Source organism: Lacerta agilis, chromosome 6, assembly GCF_009819535.1.
Source record: "Lacerta agilis isolate rLacAgi1 chromosome 6, rLacAgi1.pri, whole genome shotgun sequence".
NCBI lineage: Eukaryota > Metazoa > Chordata > Lepidosauria > Squamata > Lacertidae > Lacerta > Lacerta agilis.
The window spans coordinates 84,943,442-84,958,092 of NC_046317.1; the positions used below are offsets into that span (position 1 = coordinate 84,943,442).

Sequence of the window (14,651 nt, forward strand, 5' to 3'; positions counted from 1 at the left end):
GGTTTTCTTATTAAATAATCTGCAGTCCGACGGACTGCTTTTCCTAAGCTCGGAGGGGGGGAGGGTTAATGATGAGAACAGCTTATTTACTGCCAGAGTTTTCTGTGCAAAATAACCATGGGATGGAGCGATGGAGAGACGCTTGGAAAACAATGGGACATCCAAGTCATGATGGGTAACAGCAACAATCTGAGGAAAGACAGACACATCATACATGGACAGGAAGAAACGTATCAGACAAAGTAATTGCCACACACATGAAAGAATGATAACAGACAGACTTCCTCACTTGAAGTTTTATAAATTATTTGATGTAACAACACGAATAGAAATCATCAGGATTGCAGCTGCTCTATAAAGGATTATAATTGTAACTGGAGTGTAACTGAAATAATAAGATTTTGGAACACAGAAAAAAAGGAAGCCATCAAATCTAGCATGCGGGGGAGTCATTTTAACTAAAATGTATAATCCGGTATTTGATTAATTTGTATTAATTAGATATGAATTGGCATTGTTATAATGGGGCTATGATTGGAATAATATTGGGAAACTAATTTTAAAAAATGAAAATAATTGCCTTTAGTCTATCTGACAACTAAGTTCATTTTGGGGCAGAACTTTGAATGATTTCTAGTCCCTCTTTGCATTAATTTCTTCCACCACCAAAGGAGGAAGCCCAATCTTAGCTTTCATTTTTTTAAAAAGCATGAATCATACTTGTATAAAGTTAGAAAGCAAAAAGTGATGGCAATGTTCTAAGCCTTATTAGACAGATAGAGATGCTGTTGTCACCAAGGACACTTAATCATTGCTGCTAAGAATTCAGAAGGAATGTGAAGCATTTCCTGTCTCTTCCTTGCTGAAGGGATATGCTCTTGTAGGAAAAATGATGTCTTGTACCTTTAACAGCTGTACATCTGGCACAAATTAAAAGGAATCCTTTGGACCTTATACTTCTTCACAGCAGCTTGTAAAATTATGAATGCTGAAACTGTTTTGCCAGGAATGAACTTTTTATGAACTAAAATGTTCATTGGACAAACATGAACTTAATTAGTCCATTTTGTAAAAGGATGAACATGAACTGTAACTAATTCATTTTTGGGCAGGATAAGCTTGAACTAGAACTTGAATTAGAACGAGTTCCTTTCAAGCAACTGGTTTACTCAGAAGAGTCTTAGGGAGCTCAGATGCAATCATAAATGTCAGCATTCTCCATGGTTTGCTATTCATCCCCATCCCTCAGGTACCTCTGCCCTGAACTTGGGTGTATCCCCCAACACTTATTGAAGCACAGAAATAAATACGTACACACAAAAACATAGAATCACAGAACTGTAGAGTCGAAGGGACGCTGAGGATCATCAAAGTCCAACTCTCTGCAATGCAGGAATATGCGGATGTGATGTGATAAACATCATCGAATACCTGACAGCCAGGAATGAAAAGCAAGCAGCAATGATTTTTGTGGATACAGAAAAAGAATTTGACAATATTTCTTGGGACTTATTGATAAAGAATCTGGAAGTAATGGATATCGGTGAAAGAGTCCTAAGACGTATTAAAGCAATATATTTGGAAGAAAGAGCCAAAATAATTGTAAATAATGTATTGACTGAAAATATAGAAATAACTAAAGGTACAAGACAAGGGTGTCCACTATCACCATTATTATTCATTTCGGTCCTGGAAGTTCTCCTGACAACAATAAGACAATCAGAAAGAATTAAAGGAATAACGGTCAGAAGAAAACAACAAAGTAAAAGCCTTTGCCGATAACTTGGTACTGACAATTGAAGAAGCTTTAGAGAGCTCCAAAGCAGTATTGGAAGAGACGGAAGAATTCGGCCAAGTTGCAGGATTCAAGCTAAATAAAAAGAAGACTAAAATGTTGGTCAAAAATATGAATAATGGAACAACTGAAAAAATGCAACAACAAACAAATATTGAAGTGGTCAAAAAAGTTAAATATTTAGGAATATGGTTAACATCAAAAAATATTAACCTCTTTCAAGACAACTATGAAATGGTTTGGACTAAGATAAAGAGAGACTGGAATTGGATAAAGTGACAGGAAGCATCTGAGAACAGCGGGACCAAAAATTCATCAAAGACTGGACTACATTTACAAATTATTTAAAAGACAATGGTATTCAATCAAATACGTTGATAGGACTGCAAGAAGCTTTGTAGACTATCGAAGAAATGTCATTGTAAATATGAAATTACAGTGATTAAGTTGGATATGATTATTTAAAGCAATGATTGAGTTAAGTAGTATAAAGTAATAGATATTAGAAAATCATGTGGCGGATTTGAGGGAAGTCATGGCCATAAAAGGCCAAAATATTAAATGAATGGAAAGATAAATGTGAAAGTTTTTCTCAATGTATTTATATAAAAACAATAAAAAATTATATATATATATATATATATATATATATATATATATATATATATATGTGTGTGTGTGTGTGTGTGTGTGTGTGTGTGTGTGTGTAATATGCGGATGTGGGGATCAAATCTGCAACCTTGACATTATCAGTACCATGCTCTAACCAGCTGAGCTATCCAGGCTATATTATTAGGCCAAAGGTCAGCATCCTTGAAAATGTCCTAGAAAGCTTTTTTGTTTGTTTTTTTAGATACCTAGTTCCTAAAACTATAAATGTAAACTTGCCAGCGTGTAGGTAGTACCTAGGAAAATATCGGAAGCCAATTTGCCCAGGTGGTGGTGCCTTCCATCGCACTTCCAACATGCATCAAAATGACACAGGATTCAGATGACACAGGATTAGATGACACAGGATTCACCTTTTTTAATCTCAGAATTATAATTTGTTTCCCTGCCTTTCTCTTTTTTTGTGTGTGTGTGAAGCCTACGTGTTTCTATCTAATCTCCGTGCTTCTCCCCGCAGCTTCCCCCTCTTGCTTGCTCTTTCCTGATCAACCTTTGTAAAATAAACAAGCAGCCAAACTTACCTTTTGGATTTATCTCCCTCCGTTGCACCCTGAGCTCAGGTTGGCATAAATATTTTCCCAACTATTCTGCTGGGGAAAGGTGGCTGGCGCAAGGTCGCTTAGCAGGGCAGCCATGCCCAGCCTGCTGCCTTCCTGCTATTTGGAACCAGAAATCCCCAAAGCCCAGGCCGCACAGCAAATACTGCATGCTCTGACGACATCCGGATTGGACTTTTGTAAATGTGCTCTACAATTCAGAAACTTCAACTGGAAATGCAGTCTACAGGCTGGAGTTGAGGAAGGCTTCTATAGGGACTTGAACCCAGCTTTTCTTCTCCCAAATCCAGTATTCTAACCACTATACCACAGTAGCTGAATCTTAAGACGCAGAACTGATTAGGCAAAGTACATATTTGCAGGTTTATATAACTAGCATAATTTATTCCAAGTGCAGAAGCTGAGTTTCCTTGGCATACAGTTTGTAATTTTATTTCAGGCACTGATCACCCTGATGAATTGTTAACTTCCCAACACTGCTTAAAACCAAGAGAGGTTATTTCTTCGAATATTTTAGGGAGTAGGGTAGCAGTGTAGGGTCGGGGTGGGGAGAAATTAAATAAATCCAGAAACAGAAGTATTTTTTTTTTTTTTTGGAGCAAAAATACATACACAGATACAGATAAATTTGTTTTTAATAAAGGAGTTAATTTTCTTTCAATCCTATATAAAACAATAGCAATTAAAAACTTCATTTCTGAAAGTAAAATATTTACATATGAACAAGGAACTGTGCAAAATTTACATGAAAATAAAATGGAAAGACAGGATTTTTATTCCCTAAAAGACGAAATAAAAAGGTGTAACAGTTTGTAGGGTGTTTGATAAAAATACTGATCAGCATTCAGTTTACACACAAAAAGAGTTAAGGTGCAATCCACCGGAAACGCTTCTCGCACAAGGCTCCGTTGAAACCCAATGCCAGTACGTGTTGCAGAGCTCCCTTCGTTTCAATAGGATTTGCGCAAGAAGTGTTCCCGGTGGCCCCTGCCCTTAAAATCTAACATGAGAGTTCACACAAAGAAAGCCGACATATTTACAGTCATAAAAGTACTATCAATAGACAATTTAATACAATAACCTCTGAAAATATAAAGAACCAATTAGTATATTTGTAATAAAAAAATAGGTACAAAGAGGGGAATTTTGCTCTGGACGTCTTTAAAGTAAGCCCATAGCTTGCATACAGTCTTTTAGCAAAATAATTATAGTTTACATAGCCATTTTTTAATGTTATGTGCCAAAAATTATGTACATTTACTGACAAAATACACCAACCATTTTTCAACACTTGATTTCACACTGAGAAACTGTCTTTTTTGATGATTCCTCTCAACTTTGATTTTTATTTAATCTAAGCTTTCACTTTCGCTAAAAAACACAGTGCAAGTAAAATATATTTATGCTGAAAAGGTTTTTTCTTTTTTTCCTTTTTCCTTTTTTTGTTTTAAACTTTACAGCTTTACAAACTATAGCAAATAAAATGCATTTCTTTTTTTTCTTTTTCTATTTTTACAGATGCTGATAAAACATTCAGAAGTAACCCTCCTTTGTGGGCCTTCAGAGTGGGGGGTTTGCCTCTAATAAGCGATAATAACAAGATTAAAAGAATTGAGGTTACGCTTAAAATTAAGTGTAATCTAGGATCTGAACAATTTTGGGCAGGAAAAGATAAATATTTATTAAAATCAGTTCGCTTTGCTAACTGACTCCTTTTAAAAGCTAAAATAAAATGAGGTCATCTGCTGTAGACATATACCTATATAATTCAACTCGTTAAGTAAAACTGAACTAAAATGCACAATTAATGTTGAAATTGCTACAGGATCTGACACAGAGTAGCTGGTTATTTGCTAAACGGTTCCATCAGTCTCTATAATATGGCTTGTTTGGCAAGAAGGCCACTCAATCAAAGAGATGAGTTAAACTTTAAATTGTCCTCTTATCGACTCCTCAGGCCTTTGCAAGTCTCCTTACTGTCAAGGAAAGGGATCTCTCTCTTACACCAAAGAGTTTATAATAAATGGGACTAGAAAACGGTTCCTTGTAAAGAGGTGGTTGTCTCAGAGTGGTGGTGGTGATGGTTTGTTGATGGGGTGTGTGGGGTTGTTTTTTTTTAAACAGTATCCCATATGCTCGTTACAAAAAGGCGTAATCTGCAAATATATATAAAAAAAGTGTCCCCAGGTGTCTTCTCCGCCAAAAATACCTTGATGTTCTCCACTTTTTTTACTTAAGGAATGCTTTGTATAGCAATAGTGAATGGCTTGTCTCTCGCTCATTTTCTAAACATAATATGAGGTCCCTGAGGTTCACCCGCGTTATCCTTTGCCGTGTAAACTGCCTGGCTGTTCCGACTCCAGAGCTGCCTGGCACCGCCACACTCGTGCTGGATCCCTGAAAACGGAAAGAGGAAAATTTAGTTTATTTTCCAAGCCCTTGGAGAAGCGACGGCAGCGGAAGCTGTGCAGAATACTGTGCGTGTGAACAGCGCAGCGGGTTAGTTCTCCAAGCTAGCAGTATAGCTGAATAAGCAACATGCATCTCTTAGAAAGTTCCCTCTATGTCAGGGATGGGAAGCTTTAATGGCCTCAGCCCTATATAGTCAAAGGAGCATCTCCATCCCCATTGTTCATCCCAGACCCTGAGGTCCAAGCTCAGAGGGCCTTCTGGCAATTCCCTCACTGAGAGAAGTGAAGTTACATCATCATCATCATCATCAACAACAACGGTAATAATAATAATATATTTATTATTTATACCCCGCCCATTTGGCAGGTTTCCCCAGCCACTCTGAGCGGCTCCCAGCAGAACATATAAAAAAGCAACAAAACACCAAACATTAAAAACTTCCCTAAACAGGGCTGCCTTCAGATGTTTTTTAAAAGTCAGAGCTGAACAATGGGGGTGGAGACGCTCCTTCAGGTATACTGGGCCGAGGCCGTTTACGGCTTTAAAGGTCAGCACCACACTTTGAATTGTGCTCAGGAAACATACAGGCACACAGGTAGTTGTGCCTGCCCTGTGGAACGCCCTCCCGTCAGATCTCAAGGAAATAAACAATTCTTGACTTTTAGAAGACACCTGAAGGAAGGACTGGATAGGGGAGTTTTTAACGTTTGATGTTTTGCTGTGTTTAATTTGTTGGAAGCCACCCAGAGTGGCTGGAGCAACTCACGTCAGATGAGTGGCATCTCTACAGCCCCCTTTCAGTAAAGTAGCTTTCATTTCTTATCCTGACAACAACCCAGTAAAGTGATTAGACCACAGGACTCTCTGCATGACTTTTATGGTAATACAAATGACTTGGCTCAAGGCTCTCTAAATGGACAGGTTTCAGCTTGGCCCTACCTAAAACAAACAACATTTTACATACTATTACACCAGACTGGCTCCATGGTGCGTGAGCATCCATCAACATTTTAGAAGACCTCTGGACTTTTATCCCACCTCGCTCAGTGGTCAATTTATTTGTTTGCTTGTTTAACTGGAGTAATTTCTACCCTGAACTTTGTGTATCAAGAGAGATGAGCGAGGTAGCTTATAACAATAAAAAGAGTGGTGCGACATAATTAAAACCATTAAAACAGAAATAAAGCGGGGAACAGAGACAGCAGGTAAAAAGCTAATGCAATTTTGCAGAATGCTAAAGACATGAACAGCACAGATTAAATACCTGCTGGCATATAACTGAAACATTCTTAGAATGGTGCTACTCTGCCTTAGCATCAGCAGGCCAACATCTGTTTCATAAGCCATTATAAAGACACACTCATGGGGGCAGCAGGGGACGTCTGTCCCCAGACACCCAAAGCATCATGGGAACTATGGAATCCACACAGGAGTCAGAGGAAAACTAAGGCACATTCTGTGATTTTCGATCCTCTGGGGTGTCTTTTTAACGAGCACTGAACATTCATTTTTGTAGCATTACGTACAAGGCAAATGAAGCCACATAACTACCCTGTTTCTCCTAAAATAAGACATAGCCATAAAATAAGCCATAGCAGGATTTCTGTGCATTTGCGAAATATAAGCCGTTCCCCAAAAATAAGCCATACCCTGAAAATAAGCCATAGTGACGTGGTACCTCCCATTAAAACAGCCTGGAGAGGCGTGGCTATGCAGCGTACCGATGCGACATGGTTAAAATAAGACATCCCCTGAAAATAAGCCATACTGTGATTTCGTTGAGCGAAAAAAAATATAAGACGGTGTCTTATTTTAGGAGAAACACGGTATTTCCAGGTCTTCGGGGAATGGAATCCTGGAACTACTGGATGATCCCCCCCCAAGAGTGAGAATGCTTCATGATGTTATCACCCAGCAAAGGCCTACCTATGAATGCATCTATAGCACTTAGAATCACAGAATCGTAGAGTTGGAAGAGACCCAACGATCATCTAGTCCAGGCATAGGCATATTTGGCCCTCCAGATGTTTTGGGACTACAACTCCCATCATCCCTGACAACTGGTCCTGTTAGCTAGGGATGATGGGAGTTGTAGTCCCAAAACATCTGGAGAGCTGAGTTTGCCTATGCCTGATCTAGTCAGCTAGATGCAGGAACCTCAGCTAACGCATCCATGAGAAATGGCCAATTCAACCTCTGCTTAGAAACCTCCAAGGAAGGAGGACTTTGAAGAGAACAGAAGATATCTGGCTCGCTGCAAGAGTCTCAGCTTTCTGCTTCCAAAGAGGTCAGGCCTATATTCAAGCTGGGGTTAATGAGCTGTAGTCCAAATATCTCAAGGGTACCCGGTTGGCGAAGGCTGGCCTAAGCAAATGCCAAAGGGGAGTGGCAGGCCCAAGATTTGCAAATCTTACAGTGGCAGTAAAAAAGCTGAGTGCCCGAGTCAGGGACTGGGGAGCTCTGGTTATCGCTATCACTGGTATTATAAGCCAAATGTATTGATGTGGCAAGACATTGAACCTGCGCTATAAGATATCAGCCTGTTCGAAGCCGACGCAGATGTGCTTGTAAAAGCCACAAAACGCAGGGTGAGCTTGAGGGACAAGCAGTTGTTTTGGGAAGGTGCAAAAAATTCCCTCTCGGTCCCTGGTCTCCACCCACATCTCAGCTTCTATACATCCTGGGAAGCCAACCAGACACTTTCAACCAGCCTAGGTAGTTTAGAGCCAGCTTCAGTGACCAGCTTATGATATGAAAAACTATTCAAGCAGCTGGCGCCCCATGTTTACAGCCTTTTATGTGCACAGCCCTTCCGGCTAATAACATGACCATGCTTTTCTGTGTATAAAACAAGCTATTTTACTGTAAAATAATGTTCAGAATCGGGGCCCGTCTTATACATGGGTAGTGCAAAGGGAGACGGGGATGGGCGATTGTTTGCAGCCATGAGCAGAAGGTTGACAGCGGCGACTGGGTGGGTGATTGGTTGCTGCGGCAAGGGCAGCTTTGGATTGGCTGCCGCTGCATCCATTGGGTTGGTGATTGGTGGCTGCGGCAAGGGCTGCTGTGGATTGGCTTATGCTGTGGCAATTGTGCATGTGCTTGCTGGCTGCTGGTGGCGAGCAGGCAGATGCTTTTTGGGTTTTGTGACGCATGGAGGCATCTTATACACAGAAAAATACAGTAAATGTCAGGCAGGAGCAACTGCTGCAACCCACAATAAACATGACTATGGATGACTGAGGGTGAATTTGTTTAACAGTATACTATTGGTTGGAGGACGGATGGCGGCTAACAGATTGAGGTTGAATCCTGACAAGATAGAAGTACTGTTTTGTGGGGACAGGAGGAGGACAGGTGTGGAGGACTCCCTGGTCCTGAATGGGGTAACTGTGCCCCTGAAGGACCAGGTGCGCAGCCTGGGAGTCATTTTGGACTCACAGCTGTCCATGGAGGCGCAGGTAAATTCTGCGTCCAGGGCAGCTGTCTTACCAGCTCTATCTGGTACGCAGGCTGAGACCCTACCTGCCTGCGGACTGTCTCACCATGCTCTGGTTATCTCCCGCTTGGACTACTGCAATGCGCTCTACGTGGGGCTACCTTTGAAGGTGACCCGGAAACTGCAACTCATCCAGAATGCAGCAGCTAGACTAGTGACCGGGAGTGGCCGTCAGGACCACATAACACCGGCCCTGAGAGATCTACATTGGCTCCCAGTACGTTTCCGAGCACAATTCAAAGTGTTGGTGCTGACCTTTAAAGCCCTAAATGGCCTCGGTCCTGTATATCTGAAGGAGTGTCTCCACCCCCATCATTCAGCCCGGACACTGAGATCCAGCGCCGAGGGCCTTCTGGCAGTTCCCTCACTGTGAGAAGCAAAGCTACAAGGAACCAGGCAGAGGGCCTTCTTGGTAGTGGTGCCCGCCCTGTGGAACGTCCTCCCTTCAGATGTTAAAGAGATAGACAACTACCAGACATTTAGAGGACATCTGAAAGCAGCCCTGTTTAGGGAAGCTTTTAATGTGTGATATTTTAATGTATTTGATTTTTGTTGGAAGCAAAAGCTCTGTATTTTTTTAAAAGGGGGGAAAGGAACAGCAGGGGCTATAATAGCACAGTTTTGGAGGTCATATGCTAAGATTACATCACTTCTCATATTGTGTTGTTGCTGTAGTTGTAGTTGTAGTTATTTATTGAATTTGCATACCACTCTGCATCTGCAGATTAAGACTACAGAAGCAGCACATAGCTTTTGTTTTGTAAAATGGTTACTAAAAGGTAAGTCAACTTAACAAAAACAAGGAAAAGGAGTGAGTTATTGAATCGGAAGAGGCAGGAGGTTTTGCAGCATCTCCTGGATGTCTTGGAATGCATGTGGAGAGGCAGTAATGAGCTGAGACCAGCAGGTGGCATATATAGACCAGAGAATTAATCTCTGCTCTGATTTTTCTATATTTATTTTTTTAAAAGAACCGAGGGAGATATACCACCTGGAAAGATTGCTAATTGGTGTACAAGTTGAAGTTGCAGTTTGCACAAACTGAGCAGCAGTAGTTTGGTACTATTTGCCTTAGCAGGGTCATATTAGAGAAAAATATTAGGATTATTTTTTTTTTAGTGCACAGTGGTACTGTCCTCCCACTCTTCCACCTTCTTGATTCTCAGCCCTTCCTTTCCTGATACACTGTAGTGCCCCAACAGGATCCCATTCATTCACCACTCCAGCCCCCAGGATCACGATCCACCTGGCCCCTCCTTCTTCAATGTGCAGCCTCGTCTAACAGTGTGACCAAAGGCTCACATACCTCAAATCTACCCCTGCCAAATTCTTCATTCTAAGCCCCTTGCTTTAGACAGGACCACCCCCTTCCAGAAAGCAACGTGCTTAAAAGTAGAAACGAAGCTCAAAGGGCTTGAGAAACATTGCATATATCTGCCCAAATACCGATTCAAGGGCTGCCTCCTCACGTATGAGTTAAAAATATGCAGAAGGAGCATCCTGTTTGACGGCTCCTCTCAATAACTCTAGGGAGTGTGTGGTAAAGAGAGGCAGAGAGAAGGAATAGTGTAAGAACCTCTTAGTCACTCGTGGGGTCAAACTGGGTCATGGCCAAGAATGCGGGGGGTACTGAGGTACCGGTATATTATGGGAGCCTTTAAGCTAATCAGGAAATCTTATCACAATATATTTTGAAGCTTCCCAGAAATGCTCAAACAGCTGAATTTGCACAGTTAGAGCAACAAATTAATTTGTCCAGGTAAAACCTGGGCTTTTGACATCATAGAATCATAGAGTTGGAAGAGACCCCAAGGGCCATCCAGTCCAACCCCCTGCCAAGCAGGAAACACCATCAAAGCATTCCTGACAGTTGCCTGTCAAGCCTCTGCTTAAAGACCCCCAAAGAAGGAGACTCCACCACACTCCTTGGCAGCAATATCTCGGATATTGAACATCATATCCACAAGCTAATTATGCAATTACATTTTCTTGGCTTTTTTTTTCTTTTGCTTTGCTTACAGGTGACTTATTAAGGTCCGACATTCCTTGGATATCAGCACGCTAGTCTGATCGAAATACTGCTTTAACTGCAAGAAAAACGCCCCCACCATGTGTGCGTGCACTAAGAGAAAGACAAGGGGAGCTCAGTTTAATAATGTCAACTGCAGCAATAGCAGCTGCACAGCTGTGAGTCAATTAGATCCAAAGCAGCTGGTTCTTAATTAAGCAAACAAAAGCTTCGATTTAGGACATTTGGCTATCCCGTAACAGATTAATCTAAGATAACTAAATTGATCACAGTTTGCTGATGTGCAAACAAGAGTTTCTAAAGAAAGAAAAGCAGATTCCATATACTGAAGGACATATGAAGTTAAATGCTCGTGTGTACTGTGGTACCTCCGGTTACGAACTTAATTCGTTCCGGAGGTCTGTTTTTAAGCTGAAACCGCTTGTAACATGAGGCGCGCTTTTGCTAATAGCGCCTCCCTCTGCTGACGCGCGCGACTTCCGCTCGCATCCCGGGGCAAAGGTCGCAACCGGGAGCATCTAATTCCGGGTTAGCAGAGCTCGTAACCCGAAGCGTTCGCAAGGAGGGCGGTACGAAACACGAGGTTCCACTGTATGCCTGGAGGTTTGTGTGTGTGTGATCCTAATAGCCCGCATCGTATTTTAAATCTACCTCGGATAAATATGTAGGAACTAAATGAAACTGCTTTCAGACACAGCATTGTAGGTGACCTGCCATTGGAGAAGAACAATTGTGGTAGGGCTTCATGATACAATGTACTTGGGGGACCAATGCCATACTCAGGTATTGGGGAACCTCCAGTCCAGGGTCCAAAGGCACCCACCAGAAATGTCTGACTGGCTTTTGAGACTCTTGCTAAGCCAGGCTCCCTCCCCCAGACAATCCTGCTCTGGGTCCTTGGCTGCTTTTGGCTGGCTGCCACTGTGCAATGACTCTTGCTTGCCTGAACGAAGAGATGTGTGAACATTAATCTCCCATTTATACTGTCCAGAAGAAGGCAAGCTTCACGTCCATCGCTCCACATGTTTTTGCCCCTGGCACCACCCACCACTGGAACGTGGCCTACAGAATGGAGCAGCTGGACACAGGCTTCCAAAATGACGCAATGGGCATGTTGAAGTCCTTCTCTTTAACGGTAGGCAGAAACCCTGATCCTGAATGAACTAGAAAAGAAGATCACTTCTGCACCTCTAATCAGGGAGTAGGTGCTATTGCCCAATAAAAACTAAACATTCTTCTTTACCTAGGCCCTTGGCAATTAAATAATCTATGGTCTGTTAAATGCATATGTTGTGCACCGCCCTGGGATATAAATGGTATATAAATTGTAGTAGTAGTAGTAGTAGTAGTAGTAGTTCTGACTAATAAGAGTTTGGGAGCAAGTTTACTGGTAAGGTTAGGAAGTAAGTTATTTTAGGCTCCGAACCTAAAAAGACTTAACTAGGGAGTAAGCCCAACTGAATACCGCTTGCTTCTAAATTTGCTCAGCACACCTAATGGTCTTAGACACAATGAATGCTATTTTGGATCACTGCTCCAAGTTTGAGCAATGATCATTTTATTGCATTCCCTATTTTTCCACATCTTTCTAGGTGCTACTACTGCTGAGAACGCAACTTAGGTTTCTTAAATTAAGTAAGCTTTGAGCTCGATTTAACTCAATTCCTTTCTCCCCAGGACTTCACAGACACAGTCCCATGGAATTCATTGCAGTGCCCTTTTGGACATGGGTGTTTGGACGCAAATGGATTTATAAAACCTATGTAAATGCTCTTCAGGTTTATTAAAAAAAACTATGTAAGATTTATGAAATATTTACTAGTAACAATATAAACACACACCAGAGAAACTTGCAGCATCTAGAAAAGGGGGATTTTGCAGAGATGTTTCTAGATAGGTTTATCAGCTTCTGCACTGTCATTTTGTGCATTCAACCAGGGCCAGTCCTACTGTCAAGAAAAGTGAGACTACTACCTCAAGCAGCTGATTTTGGGCAACGATGCAGTTAGTTCATTGCTGTTGTATATTTTACTGCAGGGAGGGGAAAGAGCCGCTTATGGGATTTTCTACCCCAGGTGCCAAAATAAATGTTGTTAGCCTTTGGGGTACTACTGTGCAACGGCTGCTCTGCCCAAGACAGGAATTCAACAGGTTCCACTAACACACACTGCAGAACTAGAAGAGTGCATCTGCTCAATTTCTGCCTGTAATTAAAGCCTCTATTAGAAGAGAAAATGGAAACTTGTTTCAATGAGTGTTATCCAAATTGCTATTTGCAGGAAAGCCTGCAACAGGAAAATCATTTTTGTCAAGAGCTATGCAGAAGAAGATGAACTTCAAAGCCCATTTTCTTCCACTGCTGCTACAGCAATAAAGAAAACAAATTGGCAGAGATGTCTGCTTTTATATTAATATAGGTTTTCTGTAAGGCATCTGGAATTGCAGATCAGATATATTGAGGCTCCAACCCTTTGTTTAAGAGAACTACAACCATTATGAAGCATTCCAGAGGTTACATCTCACACACAAAATGCCAACTTTATATCCTGTTTCACATCAAGAAAGATTTTTTTGCACATTCTGCGCCACTAAGAAAAGACAGATGAAGAATCTGCTCCAGCACATCTTGAAATTATCAGTCCAAAGACATTCAGATAAACTTAACAGTAAAGCCTCTTAAAATATTACGCCTGTCAGAACTTACACAGTTGTAAGAAAGAACATGGCAGATAGGTTTAAAGAAATGTAAGATATATATATATAGCAAAAGGCACCCAAGGGTAATTAAAAGATGTGCAGCAGTGGGGGCAGGAAAGTGTACCAGCAATGAGACTTGCCACGCTCTGTTAAACTTGGGGTGGCTAATTCAAACTCTTACACCCGCAACAAGAAAATCTGAACTGTGCTTCCAATTTCAGTTTAATTTGAAACTGTACCAGAGCTATCAGAAATCTAGGATCCAATGATGTACAAACAGAGTTGTAGTCTTGTACCTCTGTCCCTGATCCAGAGCCTGGGGAATCCACTTTCCTCTTCTTTCTGGGTCCTATTGCAGCCAAGGCAGTCAAGTTGGCATCCCTCTGTCTCATTTGTGCTAGTTCCTGTTGCTGCATCTGTGTTTGGCAAAACAGAAAAAAGTCACCGTTTTCCTCTGTGTTTTTACTCTCTCCTATGCTTGTTTTGGAACGCAGTCATTTCATACACAGTCATTTCATACACAGGTGAAAATATAACAAATGCAGCACTGAGATGATAAATACGACAGGCGGTTTGGGGAAAAAACATACCTCCTTGGCTTTCTGTTTCAACCTAAGCTGCTCTGGGTCTTCTTGTCTAGATCGAGACTGTGTTGATGAAGAATTTCAAAGTGGTAGCAGGGAGAAGGAGAGGGGAGACAAAGTAAGAAAAAAAAGAGAATAAATCAGAGACATTCAAAAAATGTGTTCTTGGCTATACCATATGTTTCGTATTTTAACTATATTCCAAACATAGATTAATGAGTTATTAGTTACTGCATTTAGCATGCACTTAATCCCCCAGGGAGCTCAAGGTGGTATGCATGGTTCCCCCTTCCCATTTAAATCTCCACAATGACCCTGTGAGGTAGGTGAGAAAGGTGAGGCTTAGAGGCACTGACTGGCCCAATTTCACCCACGGAACTTCATGGCCAAGTGGGGATTTGAACGCTGG

The 14,651-nt window shown here is 41.4% G+C and overlaps 1 protein-coding gene across 4 annotated transcripts in view; it reads right to left on the reverse strand.

The window, feature by feature from the left end:
* Positions 1–3,773: 3,773 nt before the first annotated feature.
* The window catches only part of TAF4 (TATA-box binding protein associated factor 4), a 75,397-nt gene continuing 64,519 nt past the window's right edge, over positions 3,774–14,651 (reverse strand). For all 4 annotated transcript variants that reach the window (XM_033153678.1, XM_033153674.1, XM_033153675.1 and 1 more), the window contains 3 exons: positions 14,249–14,305; positions 13,955–14,074; positions 3,774–5,418 (listed from right to left, as the gene is read on the reverse strand). In XM_033153678.1, the coding sequence (XP_033009569.1) occupies positions 5,251–5,418; positions 13,955–14,074; positions 14,249–14,305 (345 nt within the window). In that variant the 3' untranslated portion in view covers positions 3,774–5,250. The remainder of the gene's footprint in view (positions 5,419–13,954; positions 14,075–14,248; positions 14,306–14,651) is intronic.